At 44.4% G+C, this 16654-nt stretch overlaps 1 protein-coding gene across 2 annotated transcripts in view; it reads right to left on the reverse strand.

Annotated features, from left to right (window-relative positions):
• Positions 1–16654, reverse strand: part of LOC126175556 (condensin complex subunit 3) — a 186706-nt gene that overhangs the window by 139628 nt on the left and 30424 nt on the right. For both annotated transcript variants that reach the window (XM_049922405.1, XM_049922406.1), the window contains one exon: positions 23–110. In XM_049922405.1, the coding sequence (XP_049778362.1) occupies positions 23–110 (88 nt within the window). The remainder of the gene's footprint in view (positions 1–22; positions 111–16654) is intronic.

The raw sequence follows: 16654 nt of genomic DNA on the forward strand, positions 1-16654 counted from the left end.
TTTTTCTTTACATGGAACTTACCTCTTATTATTGGACAGTCTTGATCTTCAGGTTCCTGCAGGCGATAAAGTGCTTTAACTGCTTCTGCTCTCACTGATGATACTTTATCCTGTGTAATATCAAGCAAGAAGTAATGCAACATAAGAATGTAATTTAACTAGCCAAACAGTGAAAAAATTATTACTGTTAACACATGAATAAAACTGTCAGTTTTTTAATGCGTAATTTAAAAATACTGGACTTCAGTGTATAAAGTGAATGCATATTATCATAAAATAGAACAATGTAGATTTGTTCTTACTGCATTACTTTATTAATACATTTTTACAGAGAAAGATAACCCTTGTCTCTAGGGGAGGAACCCTTCCATCACTTTTGATTTATGCCTGCTGTTCTTATTTGCCAAATCTGATTTTAAAAAATGTCAAAGAGTAACAAATCCTGTTACAAACTATCAGTAACCTCCGAAACAAATATGTCACTGATTCCTCATTGCACAGTTAATTGCACCCTTCATAATCCAGTCATTTCACAAAAATGGAAATACACCATACATTGGACGCAAGTACATTAAGCTGATGAAAAGTGCATTTCAAAAACAGGGTTTGAACAAGAAACCACATTCTGTCCATTCTCACATGTCATTATTGAGCTACCTGTCAGATTTTAATGTAGATTTTTTAAAAGAAATGGATAGGAAAAAAAAGCTAGAATCATTGTTTGGTTGTTTCAATCTAGTATCTGTAGTGAATTTTCCAACTCATGTGCAGCAGGATAGGAGGTCACTTATCAATAACATTTTCATTTTCATAGACAGAGCTCAGGCAGAAACAATGTGTATCCAGTTGTTAATGGGCTATCTGATCATGATGCACAGTTAATGAAAATAACACACACAGCACCTTACAGGCTCCAGGCAGGTTCATACAAGGCAGGGAGGCTTATTAATGCGAACAGGATATAGAGTTTTAAGAGCAGCCTAGAAGAGGCAGAATGGGATGAATTATACACAGAAAATTATGCTGATGCCAAATTCAATTTATTACACTGCAAATTTGTCTCAATATTTGAGAGTTGCTTTCCTGAAAGGTTATCCAAAAAAGCCATGGATTACTAAAGGAATTAAGATATTGTGAAAGAGGAAGAGGGAAATATATGCACAAGCCAGAATAAGTCAGGATCCGGCATTACTTGCTTACTACAAAACATACTGTAATATTTTAAGGAATGTCATTAAGAAGTCAAGAAGCTTGTGTGTTCTGACAGAACTTAATAATGCAGATAATAAGATTAAAACTATATGGAATATTGTCAAACGAGAGACGGGGCAGATTAACAGTGCACAGCATACCATAGCAATAAAGCTAAATAATGATGTGAGTGATAATTCACAAGTTGCAAGTATTTTTAACAATCACTTTCTGAATGTAGCAGCAAAAATAGGGTTAAAGGGTTCAGTTGAAGACGCAAAAAAATATTTTAAAAATGTCATACCCCAGAACTTTAGGCCTTTAGAAATAGCACCAACATCCCCCACTGAAATTAAGGGAATTAAAAATATACTGAAAAACGAGCTCATGTGATGTTGATCGAGTCTCTAACAGAATTTTGAAGTGTTGTTCTAATTTAATAAGTGGAGTCCTTAGTGATATATGTAATGCTTCTCTAGTATAGCGAATTTTTTCCAGACAGATTGAAATACGCAATTGTCAAACCTCTTCATAAGAAAGGGGACACGAGTGACTTAAATAATTATAGACCAATCTCATTGCTAACTTCATTTTCTAAAATATTCAAAAAAGTTATGTATTCAAGAGTAGTCTCACACTGAAGTGAAAATAATTTACTCAGCATGTCACAGTTTGGATTCCGGAAGGGTTACTTGACTGAGAATGCTATCTACACATTTACCCGTCAAATAGTAGAAACCCTAAATAACAACTTATCGCCAGTTGGTATTTTTGTAATCTTTCCAAGGCATATGACTGTGTGGATGATGTCACACTCTTAGAAAAACTCAGGTTTTATGGAACTGAGGGTTATACACACAGCTGGTTTGAATCACACTTAACGAACAGAAAGCAAAAAGTAGTGCTGAATAACACAAATAATGTTGGGAGGGTGGTAAATTGTAGTGAATGGGGAGTTGTCACAAAGGGAGTCCCACTGGGTTCAATTTTAGGTCCTCTGCTGTTGCTTATTCATGTGAATGACCTCTCACTTAACGTTCAGAAAGCAGAACCAGTACTTTTTGCAGATGAGACGAGTGCTATAATAAATCCCATTCCAGAAAAAGCAGGTGAGATATTGTTAAGGATGTCTTTCAAAGAATTATTAAGTGGTTCTCAGAAAATAGACTCTCCCTTATGTTTGAAGAAACTCACTATATCCAGTTCTATACACCGAACAGAGTCATACTGACAATTGATGTAGCATATGAACAAGGCTCAGTTAACAGGGTAGATTTCTCCAAATTTCTGGGTGTTCACATTGATGACAACTGGAAGTAGCATATTACTGAGCTTATCAAACAATCGAGTTCAGCTCCTTTCGCTCTTCGTATAATCGCTAGTCTTGGTAATAAACAGATCAGCCTCCTAACGTACTTTGCATATTTCCACTCAATAGTGTCTTAAGCAATAGTTTTCTGGGGTAACTCACCACTTAGACATAAAGTATTGATTGCACAAAAGACAGCAGTGAGAAAATTAGTGGTGTTCACCCGAGCACGTCATGTAGGCACCTATTCAAGGAGTTAGGTATTCTAACTGCACCATCAGAATACATATATTCGCTAATGAAATTCGATATAAATAATCCATCTCAATTCAATAACAGTGATGTTCATACATACAACAATAGAGGAAAAAATGACCTTTCCTATAATTTATTGAAGATGTCAGTTGCTCAAAAAGGAGTGCATTAGTCAGCAACAAAATACTTTGACCATTGGCCTAACAACAAAGTGTCTGGCAGGTGTTTTTGTTGTTGTTACTGTTGTGGTCTTCAGTCCTGAGACTGGTTTGATGCAGCTCTCCATGCTACTCTATCCTGTGCAAGCTGCTTCATCTCCCAGTACCTACTGCAACCTACATCCTTCTGAATCTGTTTAGTGTATTCATCTCTTGGTCTCCCTCTACAATTTTTGCCCTCCACGCTGCCCTCCAATGCTAAATTTGTGATCCCTTGATGCCTAAAAACATGTCCTACCAACCGGTCCCTTCTTCTTGTCAAGTTGTGACACAAACTCCTCTTCTTCCCAATTCTATTCAATACCTCCTCATTAGTTATGTGATCTACCCATCTAATCTTCAGCATTCTTCTGTAGCACCACATTTCGAAAGCCTCTATTCTCTTCTTGTCCAAGCTATTTATCGACCATGTTTCACTTCCATACATGGCTACACTCCCTACAAATAGTTTCAGAAACGGCTTTCTGACACTTAAATCTATATTCGATGTTAACAAATTTCTCTTCTTCAGAAACGCTTTCCTTGCCATTGCCAGTCTACATTTTATATCCTCTCTACTTCAACCATCATCAGTTATTTTGCTCCCCAAATAGCAAAACTCCTTTGCTACTTTAAGTGTCTCATTTCCTAATCTAATTCCCTCAACATCACCCGACTTAATTCGACTACATTCCATTATCTTCGTTTTGCTTTTGTTGATGTTCATCTTATACCCTCCTTTCATGGCACTGTCCATTCCGTTCAACTGCTCTTCCAAGTCCTTTGCTGTCTCTGACAGAATTACAATGTCATCGGCAAATCTCAAAGTTTTTATTTCTTCTCCATGGATTTTAATACCTACTCTGAATTTTTCTTTTGTTTCCTTCACTGCTTGCTCAATATACAGATTGAACAACATCGGGGAGAGGCTACAACCCTGTCTCACTCCTTTCCCAACCACTGCGTCCCTTTCATGTCCCTCAACTCGTATAACTGCCATCTGGTTTCTGTACAAATTGTAAATAGCCTTTGGCCCCCTGTATTTTACCCCTGCCACCTTCAGTATTTGAAAGAGAATATTCCAGTCAACATTGTCAAAAGCTTTCTCTAAGTCTACAAATGCTAGAAACGTAGGTTTGCCTTTCCTTAATCTAGCTTCTAAGATAAGTCATAGAGTCAGTATTGCCTCACATGTTCCAATATTTCTACAGAATCCAAACTGATCTTCCCTGAGGTCGGCTTGTACCAGTTTTTCCATTCGTCTGCTAAGAATTCGCATTAGTATTTTGCAGCTGTGACTTATTAAACTGATAGTTCGGTAATGTTCACATCTGTCAACACCTGCTTTCTTTGGGATTGGAATTATTATATTCTTCTTGAAGTCTGAGGGTATTTCGCCTGTCTCTTACATCTTGCTCACCAGATGGTAGAGTTTTGTCAGGACTGGCTCTCCCAAGGCCGTCAGTAGTTCTAATGGAATGCTGTCTACTCCCAGGGCCTTGTTTCGACTCAGGTGTTTCAGTGCTCTGTCAAACTCTTCACGCAGTATCATATCTCCCATTTCATCTTCATCTACATCCTCTTCCATTTCCATAATATTGTCCTCAAGTACATCGCCCTTGTATAGACCCTCTATATACTCCTTCCACCTTTCTGCTTTCCCTTCTTTGCTTAGAACTGTGTTTCCATCTGAGCTCTTGATATTCATACAAGTGGTTCTCTTTTCTCCAAAGGTTCTTTAATTTTCCTGTAGGCAGTATCTATCTTACCATAGTGATTTTTTTTTTTTTTTGGTTGGGTTTAAGGGCGCTCAACTGCTGAGGTCATTAGCGCCCAGTCACTGTTGTTAGAGCACATGCATTCTGGTAAAACTCAAGGGGATGGAGGGGACACCAGAAGGACCCGACAAAGATGCAGACAAAATAAGTAAAAAGATTAAATATCTTTGGACAAGCCAGTTAAAGTTATAAAACGCAGAATACGAGCAGCTGCTCGAGCGTCATCAGCTAAAACGTCCGGTAAAGTAGATGGTAGGGACAGGACAACACGAAATTGACTAAAACGGGGACACGACAATAAAACATGGCGCACTGTTAATGCCTGACCACAAGGGCACTGCGGGGCTGGGTCACCGGAGAGCAGGTAGCGGTGGCTAAACCGGCAATGCCCAATCCGCAACCTGGTCAGAAGGACCTCCTCGCGCCGAGATGGTCGGGAGGATGTTGTCCAAGCAGTTGGTAGCGGTTTTACTGCCCGGAGCTTGTTTCCGTGGAGGGATGACCAAGCATCCCACCACAACGACACAAGCCTCTTACATACATCCCCACGAACGTCGGATGACGGGACACAATGGGAGGCTGGCCGAGGCAGGAGGACTGCAGCCTTGGCTGCAGCATCCGCAGCCTCATTCCCAGGCACTCCTACATGTCTGGGAACCCACAGAAAGCTGACAGAACCACCGTTAACAGCGAAAGAATGGAGGGACTGCTGTATCCGTTGAATCAAGGGATGGACCGGATAGGGAGCTCCAAGGCTCTGAAGAGCACTGAGTGAGTCAGAGCAGAGTACATATGATGAATGGTGGTGGCGGCGGGCATACTGAACGGCCTGATGGAGAGCAAAAAGCTCGGCCGTAAAGCTGGAACATTGGTCGAGGAGCCGGTATTTAAATGTGGCGGCCCCGACGACAAAGGCACAGCCGACACCATCGTCAGTTTTGGAGCCATCGGTGTAAATAAAGGTGTGACCGGCAAGTCGAGCACGAAGTTCGGCAAACCGTGAGCAATACACTGCAGCCGGAGTACCATCCTTCGGGAGTGAGCTAAGGTCGAGATAAATATGAACCGGAGCCTGGAGCCAAGGTGGTATCGGGCTCTCACCCTCTCTGAAGGTGGTAGGGAGGGCAAAATCCAATTGGCGAAGCAGGCGACGGAAGCGGACTCCGGGGGGCAGCAGGGCAGACACATACAACCCGTACTGACGGTCGAGAGAATCGGCGAAGAAGGACTTGTAAGAGGGGTGGTCGGGCATAGACGACAGCCGGCAGGCATACCGACACAGCAGTACGTCGCGCCGGTAGGTCAACGGTAACTCGGCAGCTTCAGCATAAAGACTCTCGACAGGACTAGTATAGAAGGCTCCGGTCGCAAGACGTATCCCCCGATGGTGGATGGAATTGAGCCGGCGTAAGAGGGACGGCCGAGCGGACGAGTAGACGAAGCTCCCATAATCCAGCTTCGATCGGACTATGGACCGATACAAGCGAAGCAGGACAGTGCGATCCGCTCCCCAAGATGAACCGCTAAGAACTCTGAGGACATTAAGTGAACGTGTACAACGGGCCGCCAAATAAGAGACATGTGGTGACCAACACAGTTTCCTGTCCAACGTGAGCCCTAGAAACTTAGTTGTGTCCACGAATGGGAGAACAACGGGACCGAGATGTAAGGATGGCGGAAGGAACGCTTTATATCGCCAAAAGTTGATACAAACCGTCTTTTCTTCAGAGAACCGGAAGCCATTTGCCACGCTCCATGAGTAGAGGCTGTCTAGACAACGCTGAAGGCAGCGCTCCAGGAGGCATGTTCTCTGGGCACTGCAGTAGATCGCGAAGTCATCGACAAAGAGAGAGCCTGAGACATTAGGTGGAATGCAATCCATAATTGGATTGATCGCGATGGCAAAAAGGGCTACGCTCAAGACGGAGCCCTGAGGCACTCCGTTCTCCTGGAGGAAGACGTCGGACAATACGGAGCCCACACGTACCCTAAACTTTCGATCCGTTAAAAAGGAATCAATAAAAAGGGGCAGGCGACCGCGTAGGCCCCACCTGTGCATAGTACGGAGGATACCTCCTCTCCAACAGGTGTCATAAGCCTTCTCCAAGTCGAAGAACACGGCTACCGTTTGGCGCCTTCGCAAAAAGTTGTTCATGATGAATGTCGACAAGGTCACGAGGTGGTCAACAGCAGAGCGGCGGCGACGAAAGCCGCATTGGACATTAGTAAGTAGCCGTCGAGATTCAAGAATCCAGACTAACCGAGCATTAACCATGCGCTCCATCACCTTACAGACACAGCTTGTAAGAGAAATGGGGCGGTAACTAGAAGGAAGGTGTCTATCCTTCCCGGGTTTGGGTATTGGAACAACAACGGCGTCACGCCAACGCATGGGGACTTGACCTTCGGTCCAGACGCGATTGTAGGTACGGAGAAGGAAGCTTTTGCCCGCCGGAGAAAGGTGTGCTAGCATCTGAACATGAATGGCATCCGGCCCCGGAGCAGAGGACCGGGACAGTGCAAGCGCACGTTCGAGTTCCCGCATAGTAAAGGGGGCATTATAGGTTTCCAGATTCAGCGAGTGGAAGGAAGGTCGCCGAGCCTCTTCTGCCTCTTCCCTGGGAAGGAAGGCAGGATGGTAATGGGCGGAGCTTGAAACCTCCTCGAAAAAGCGGCCAAAGGCGTTGGAGACAGCTACCGGATCAACAAGGACTGCATTACCTGAGGTCAGGCCAGGTACCGAGGAGTGGGCCTTAATGCCCGACAGCCGGCGCAGGCTACCCCAAACGACGGAAGAGGGAGTAAAACTGTTAAAGGAGCCGGTGAAAGAGGCCCAACAAGCTTTTTTGCTGTCTTTGATGACTCTACGGCATTGCGCTCGGAGTCGTTTGTATTCAATACAATTCGCCAACGTAGGATGGCGGCGAAAGGTGCGTAAAGCACGTCGTCGAGCACGGATAGCGTCCCTACAAGCCTCGTTCCACCAGGGGACGGAAACGCGACGTGAAGAAGTAGTACGAGGAATGGAACGTTCGGCAGCATGGATGATAACAGCCGTGAGGTATTCGACCTGACTGTCACAACTGGGAAAATCGTGGTCCGGAAAGGTCGCCAGGGATGAGTAAAGTCCCCAGTCAGCTTTCAGTATGTTCCAGCTCGAAGGACGTGGGGATGGGGTGTGGTGCAGGAGACGAACGACACAGGGGAAGTGGTCGCTCGAATAGGTGTCAGAAAGGACATACCACTCGAACCGACGGGCAAGAGTGGTAGAACATATCGAGAGGTCCAAGTGGGAGTAGGTATGAGTGGAGTCCGAGAGGAAAGTCGGGGCGCCGGTATTGAGGCAGACAAGATTGAGATGGTTGAAGACATCTGCCAAGAGTGAGCCTCTTGGACAGGATGCAGGAGAGCCCCAAAGGGGATGATGGGCATTGAAGTCGCCAAACAATAAAAACGGCGGGGGAAGCTGAACGATCAGGTGCATCATGTCAGCCCGACTAACAGCAGACGACGGTGGAGTGTAGATGGTACAAACTGAAAAAATAAAAGCAGAAAGAGTAATGCGGACAGCTATTGCTTGGAGTGGGGTGGTCAATGGGATGGGATGGTAATAGACGTCGTCCCGAATGAGCAACATGACCCCACCATGAGCTGGGACACCGTCCACAGGGGTGAGGTCATACCGCTCCGAGGTATAGTGGGTAAAGGCAATACGGTCAGTCGGGCGCAACTTGGTTTCCTGGAGTCCAAGGACGAGCGGACAGTGCAGGCGGAGGAGCAGTTGTAATTCCTCCCGATGAGATCGAATACCTCTTATGTTCCAATGTAACAAGGCCATCGCTAGTCAAAAAGTCGGGGGAACGAGACGGGGGAAGAGCTGGTCACCTCGACGGCCGCGGAGGGCCAGGTTGCGAGGGAACAACGCTACAACCGACGGGAGGCGAATCCGGTTCCATCGACTGGTCGCCAGCTGCGGCCGCTGTCCCTGGTTGTGTAGGAGGGGCAGCATCATTTGCCGACGAAAGGCCAGCTGAGCGCCTGGCAGCAGAGCGTCCCGGCGAAACTGAGGACGGCCGGGAGCGGCGACTCACGGATGGAGCGTCAGACGAAACACGCCGGGGTGGAGAGGGGGATAGAGACTTCTTCTTGGAGGACTTCTTGGAAGGCCGAGGAGGCACAGGGATGGTGGGCTGGACCCGAAGAAGGTCCTCACGTGCTGGGTCCGTTTTGGAACGCCGGACCTCGGAAGCCGGGGTCCGGAACGTTTTCCCGATGGACGCCTGAGAAGAGGATCACTTCTCAGGTGGCGTGGGGGGAGAAGGAGGAGGAAGGGTGGCCCCTGGGGCAGAGGGGGTGGGGGCCACGGGGGAGGAGGATTTGGAAGGGAGGGATTTGGGAGGCGGAGGCAGAGCCCCCTGAGGGGCGGAGGAGGCGGAGGGGGGACAGGAGACGGGTGAGGATACCGCGGAAGGAGTGGACACAACTGAGGCAAACGAAGTGGTCAACGGCACGGGATGGAGGCGTTCGTACTTCTTCCTGGCCTCAGAATAAGACAGCCGATCCAAAGTTTTGATTTCTTGTACCTTCTTCTCCTTCTGATATGCGGGGCAGTCTGAGGATCTAGGCGAGTGGACGCCAGGACAATTAACGCACCGAGGTGGTGGGGTGCATGTATGTTCCTCACGAAGAGGACGTCCACAATCGCCACAGAGGGGCTCAGCCTCACATCGTGACGACATGTGCCCAAAGCGCAAACACCTAAAACAGCGCATAGGAGGCGGAACGTAGGGTCGCACGTCACACCGGTAGCACATTACCTTTACCTTCTCCGGGAGAACGTCCCCCTCGAAGGCGAGGATAAAGGCCCCGGTGTCGATGCGACGGTCTTTGGGGCCGCGCTGGACTCGCCGGACGAAATGCACGCCTCGGCGCTCCAGGTTGGCCCTGAGCTCCTCATCAGATTGTAGCAGGAGGTCACGATGAAAAATAACCCCCTGCGTCCTATTGAGTGCCAGATGTGGGACAATGGAGACTGGGATGTCCCCTAGGCGGTCGCACGCCTGGAGCGCCGCTGACTGTGTGGCGGAGGTGGTCTTGATAAGAACGGACCCTGAACGCATCTTGCTGAGAGCCTCGATTTCCCCGAAAATGTCCTCAATGTGCTGAACAAAGAACATGGGCTTGGAGGTGGCGAATGTCCCCCCATCGGTTTGAGAACAGACCAAATAGCGTGGGAAGTACTTCGCTCCAAGCCGGTGGGCCTGTCCCTCCTCCCATGGAGTGGCCGAGGGGGAAGGGGCAGGAGAACCAGAACTAGAAACGGTACCTTTTCTTTTGAAAGACTCGGCCGCAGAGCGACCCGATACGTGGTGACGTTTCATCTGCGAAACGTCCGCCCCGATACCACCCACTCCGACCAGGGGCTCTCCCCACGGGCGCCACCCAGCCGCAGCAAGGGCCACCTGGCAGGATGACCATTGCCGGGAGTCCTGATGCCCCAAGGAGACGGGCATCTACTCCTTGGCCGACGTGGGGAGGGTGCAGCTCAGGTATCGGCAGTACGATCCCTGTGTTGTCAGGGGGCTACAACCTAGAGGGTACATGACGACCCCACCACAACGGGCTGGCTACCGTGCTGGATTTCTGGTGCCATGGAAAGTCCATCATGATCGCTGGTGCAGATGGAGACGCACTATGGGCGTAACTTGGACAACCCAAAAGGCGTTTAGGCCCAATTTGAGTAATAGTGGGTATGGTTACAACGCCGGTGCAATGCTGAGTGCCAAGGTCTGAGTGCACTTAGGACCAGTGGTACACCACGTAAGGTGTCCTTCCCCGAAAGGCTCGTACTTCTGTAGAAATTTAGAAAAATGGAGGTCAAACCCCAAGGGGGACCATCACATGGAAGGCCGAAACGGTTGAAACTCCTTTTAGTCGCCTCGTACGACAGGCAGGAATACCTCGGGCCTATTCTTACCCCGGACCCGCAGGGGGGCTTACCATAGTGAGATAAGCCTCAACATCCTTACATTTGTACTCTAGCCATCCCTGCTTAGCCATTTTGCACTTCCTGTTGATCTCATTTTTCAGACATTTGAATTCCTTTTTGCCTGCCTCATTTACTGAATTTTTATATTTTCTCCTTTCATCAATTAAATTCAATATTTCTTCTGTATCCCAAGGATTTATACTAGCCCTCGTCTTTTTACCTACTAGGTCCTCTGCTGCCTTCACAACTTCATCTCTCAAATCTACCCATTCTTCTTCTACTGTACTTCTTTCCCCCATTCCTGTCAATTGTTCTCTTATGATCTCCCTGAAACTCTGTACAACCTCAGGTTTAGTCAGTTTATCCAGGTCCCATCTCCTTAAATTCCCACCTTTTTGCAGTTTCTTCAGTTTTAATCTACAGTTCATAACCAATAGATTGTGGTCAGAGTCCACATTTGCCCCTGGAAATGTCTTACAATTTAAAACCTGGTTCCTAAATCTCTGTCTTACCATTATGTAATCTATCTGAAACCTGTCAGTATCTCCAGGCTTCTTCCATGTATACAGCCTTCTTTTATGAATCTTGAACCAAGTGTTAGCTATGATTAAGTTGTGCTCTGTGCAAAATTCTATCAGGCGGTTTCCTCTTATTTCTTAGCTCCAATCCACATTCACTTGCTACGTTTCCTTCTCTCCCTTTTCCTACTACCGAATTCCAGTCACCCATGACTATTAAATTTTCGTCTCCCTTCACTATCTGAATAATTTATTTTATTTCATCATACATTTCTTCAATTTCTTCGTCATCTGCAGAGCTAGTTGGCATATAAACTTGTACTACTGTAGTAGGTGTGGGCTTCGTGTCTAGCCTGGCCACAATAATGCGTTCACTATGCTGTTTGTAGTAACTTACCCGCACTCCTATTTTTTTTATTCATTATTAAACCGACTCCTGCATTACCCCTATTTGATTTTGTATTTATAACCCTGTATCTGCCTGACCAAAAGTCTTGGTCCTCCTGCCAGCCACTAATTCCTACTATATCTAACTTTAACCTATCCATTTCCCCTTTTTAAATTTTCTAACCTACCTGCTTGATTAAGGGATCTGACATTCCACGCTCTGATCCGTAGAATGCCAGTTTTCTTTCTCCTGATAACAACATCCTCCTGAGTAGTCCCCGCCCGGAGATCCGAATGGGGGACTATTTTACCTCCAGAATATTTTACCCAAGAGGACGCCATCATCATTTAACCATACAGTAAAGCTGCATGCCCTCGAGAAAAATTACGGCTGTAGTTTCCCCTTGCTTTCAGCCGTTGTCTGGCAGGTAGCATATCAACTAGCTTAAAATAATTTCTTTTGGACAACTTCTCCTATTCCATGGACAAGTTTCTGTTTCAGAACTTGGAAAAACATTGTACTTCTAAATGTAGTTGGATGTGTAGAACTAAAAATTTCAGTAATATTAATATTAGCACTATTCGTGTGTGTGTGTGTGTGTGTGTGTGTGTGTGTGTGTGTGTGTGTGTGTGTGCGCGCGTGTGTGTGTGTGTGTCTTGTAATCTAACTTAATCCACATCATATCGATAAAATAATTGTGAAAATGATCTACGGAACATGACATAACTAAACCAAACCAAACTAAACTTGCATTGAAGGTTCATCCACAGACAATTGAATAGACATCTTCCGGACAGCTCGTTCATTGAGAAACACTGCATTATCATGGAGGAAGGTGGCACGGTCACCACTGCAACTGATATAGGAGTGAGGAGGAGGCAGACAATAGCCCTCCTGCACATTCCTATCACAGGTTACACATTTGGCCGGGTGTCGAAAGGACACTAGTGTGGTTGTTAAGATGACACTGGTAGCAGCACATCGGGTTTGGAATGTATGGTTATACTGTGATAACTTCATAGCCTGCTTTGATCTCTGACGGAAGAACCACTCTATCAATAGCATGTGCTGATTATTCTTATGCCAAAATCTTCATCCTTAAAATACTTTCATTGTCCTAAAATTTCTTTGTATTCAGAGTTCATATTATGTAGTTAGACCCTCATAAACTTCATGAAAATTCTTACTGTTTTTCCAGCCATTCACTGGCAAGTTTCCTTAAGAGAAATGTTTGTTCTGTTCTGTTCTGTTCTGTTCTGTTCTAAGAGTGAACTTCGAGATGACGTACTGGTCCATGAATTCACAAGAGATCTGTACACCCACTGTTGTAAATGTTAATATACATAGGAGACGAGACATAGAAGAGTTATTGAAAAGTGTTTATGTTATTTAGTAGCTTGAATAGTTCAAAACTCTCTTCCAGTTCTCAACTCTCTGCAAAGTTGACAAAGTCAAATGGCAAGAATTGGTGGCACTGCATAGCAGATCCACTACATCAGGAACTTCTCAAGTATGGTGGCAGTACAAGAAAATAATTAAGATAAGAAGTATCGTGGGTAGTAACACGATGACAGCTCGTTTGAAAGGTAACCGATCTTCTTGGTGCAATCCAGATTCCAAAGCCTGCCCAGCACTGTAATATTTCAGTCCTGTCACAAACACATCCTACCCTATCAGAAGAAAGAGCACTTGCAAGAGCAATCATGCCCTCTGCGCAACCATTTCTGTGGGCACAATGGCAAATATGCTGTTCACCCAAACAAAGGGCAACCAGCAAACTTTGACCAAAAACACAGATGACCATTCAGAAGCTGAACAAGCTGCAGAGGACAACAGTCTCAACTTCAAACATTGCTACAACTCATGCCATTTAGATCCTACTCTTAAGGCCAACATTTATGATTTACGTAGGTGGAAATTGTTCTTAAAACACACATCTTTCGAGCCCACACTTGTCATTGCCACATACTCCCACAACTACACCCCCTCACATATCTTGACTTTCACTTCATACTATCATTTTTTTAATTTTACATGCCTAGTTCTGTAGAACTGAACTTAGGGCCAAATCTCCAGTCATAGAATAAGCCAGTACATGAAATCAATACCCAAAAAGTTAACAACAGACTAAATAAAATTTACACAAATCCCCTGCAGGCGACAAACTGCTGACTATATATTTGCATAATCAACAATGTAACAGATATTAGTTTAAATTTTTCCAAGAACTCTGGCAGAACAGAGGAAGTGGACCTTGAGGAAATTCTTCTGTTTAGAGTTGACAAACAAGGATCACTCCTAAGATTTTTTAATGTCTGTGGTTACTTACTGAAGATGGATGTTGCACAAGAGTCAAGAAGGTGTGATTTGGTTTTCTGCCTAGTACTCACTGAGTGCAAGCTGCTAATTCTTGGGAATACACTCATATTGGTAACAACATACTGAGAAGCCAATGTCAGAATTCCCAAACTCTGGAACAGGGATCGACAACATGTTCACAAACTTGCACCACATATTGCTCGAACAATCCATTTCTGAATCAAAAATACTTTTAGTAAATGGAAAGAACTACCACAGAATATAAAGCCCTATTTCATAAGCAAATTAAAGTAAGCAAAGTAGACTTATTTTCATGTAGGACCATCACTTACTGCAGATACTATTCTAATGATCCATTGCGGTGGTGTTATTAAGATGAAATTCATGTCAGTTGTGAGTCAGACATTAGACATGATGATCATATGTGTGTTTGTTGGTTTGTGTGGCTGAGTCATGAGTAATTCAGTTTTAAACTGGATGCTGAAACCGAGTTAGGTCAGATTACATGTAGTGACCAGCACTCCTACACCAAAATTTAATCCTTATGTGGAAACAACCCAACAGAAATTTATAACACACAGAGGTGTGTGAGAATAGTGTAGTAGGTCATAGCACTGTATCAAGGTTGTCTGCTCATTTCCGTGAAGGTTGAGTAAGTGCTGAGGACAACCAAAGACATGGAAAACCATCAAATGCAACAGAGTACACCTCTCACTTTACTGTTAATGATATTTACAGAGATGATCGTAGAAAAACACATGAAGAAATTGCATAGCAGGCCAGAATCTCCGTCACTTCAGTTTACATAAGCATAATTGAAAAATTAAAGATGGGAAAAGTTGCTGGAAGATGGCTTTCACATGAACTGAGAGAAGAGCACAAAGCAGGTCACAAAAGTCTCACACAGGAATTCCTTCAACATTATCTAAGAGAAGGAGAACAGTTTCTGAAAGGTATTTTTGCATTTCCTGAAAATGGGATTCGAGATTTTGAGTCAGAACTGAAGTCTCAATCATCACAGTGGAAAAGTTTCAACTGTCAATCCTGAGCATGGGCTTTCTGTGACAGCTTACCATCTAACTGAGCACCTATGGATTTTGACTGTTCACGACTCTCCAATCATATTCCCATTCTGTACAATCAAAATGACAGTTTTAGTTGAAATTTATTTTCCTCAAACCATGAATTTCTCTCTTTAACTGCACTATTTCATAGATTGCCTTTGATGCACTCAACAGCTTCACTACCAAACTAATGTCATCAACAAACAGATATTTTTAGGATTACCTGTCATATTAGAAGGTCCCAGCACAGACTCCAAAGGCACCCCCCACTTAATCATGCCCCAGTCAGTGGAGAATGACCTTTTGATGTCTATTCTTGAAGTATGAGAGGGACCAATTTCTACTACTACTATTATTCCACAAGATCCCAACTTCTGCAGTAATATTTTGTGATCCAATCAAATTCCTTAGTTAAATCAAAGAAGACATCTAGTGTTTGCAACTTTCTTTTTGAACTGTACAGTGCCTCATGAAGAAAAGAGGATGTACCTAGTGTCTAGATCTACATTTACATGGATACTCTGCAAATCACGAAAGTACCTGGCAGAGGGTGCATTGAACCACATTCGCAAAAATTCTCTAATATTCCAATCTCTAACACCGTGCGGAAAAAAAACACCTATATCTTTCTGTGCAAACTCTAATTTCCCTTATTTCATTATTGAGATTGTTTCTCTCTAGGTAGGTCAGCATCAACAAAATGTTTCTGCATTCCAAGGGGGAAATTGGTGACCGAAATTTCGTGAGAAGATTCCACCACAACAAAAATTGCCTTTGTTTTAATGGTGCCCATCCCAAATCCTGTATCATGCCAGAGATACTCCCTCACCTATTTTGCGATAATACAGAACCTGCTGCTCTCCTTTGAACTTTCTTGATGTACTCTGTTAATCCTATCCAGTACAGATCCCAGACTGTGCAGCAGTCCTCCAAAACAGGATGAACAAGCATGGTGTAGACAGTCTCTCTAGGAGATATGTCACATTTTCTAATTGTTCTGCCAGTAAAGCACAGTCTTTGGTTTGCCTTCCCCACAACATTTTCTGTGTGTTCTTTCCAGTTTCAATTGTTTGTAATAGTAATTCCTAGGTATTTAGTAGAATTTACGGCCTTTATATATGACTGATTAATCATGTAATCTAAGTTTAACAGATTCCTTTTAGCTCTCATATGGATTACCTCTCACTTTTCATTATTTATGGTCAACTGCCAATTTTTGCACCCTTCAGATATCTTTCCCAAATCATTTTGCAATTTGTTTTGATCTTCTGATGACTTTACCAGACAATAAATGACAGCATCATCTGCAAACAACCGTAGACAGATAGTCAGATTGTCTCCTAAATCATTTATATAGACGAGGAACAGCAGAGTACCTATTACACTACCCTGGTGAATGCCAGAAATCACTTCTGTTTTACTCAATGACTTTCCATCAATTACTACAAACTGTGACCTCTCTGGAAGAAATCATGAATCCAGTTACATAACTGAGATGATAGTCCATAAGCACGCAATTTGACTTCAAGCCAATTCTGTAGAACAATGTCCAAAGCTTTTTGAAATCTAGAAATATGGAATCAATTTGAAAGCCCTTGTCTGTAGCACTCAACACTTCATGTGTGTAAAGAGCTAGTTGTGTCCCA

This window comes from Schistocerca cancellata, chromosome 3 (genome assembly GCF_023864275.1).
Source record: "Schistocerca cancellata isolate TAMUIC-IGC-003103 chromosome 3, iqSchCanc2.1, whole genome shotgun sequence".
Lineage (NCBI taxonomy): Eukaryota > Metazoa > Arthropoda > Insecta > Orthoptera > Acrididae > Schistocerca > Schistocerca cancellata.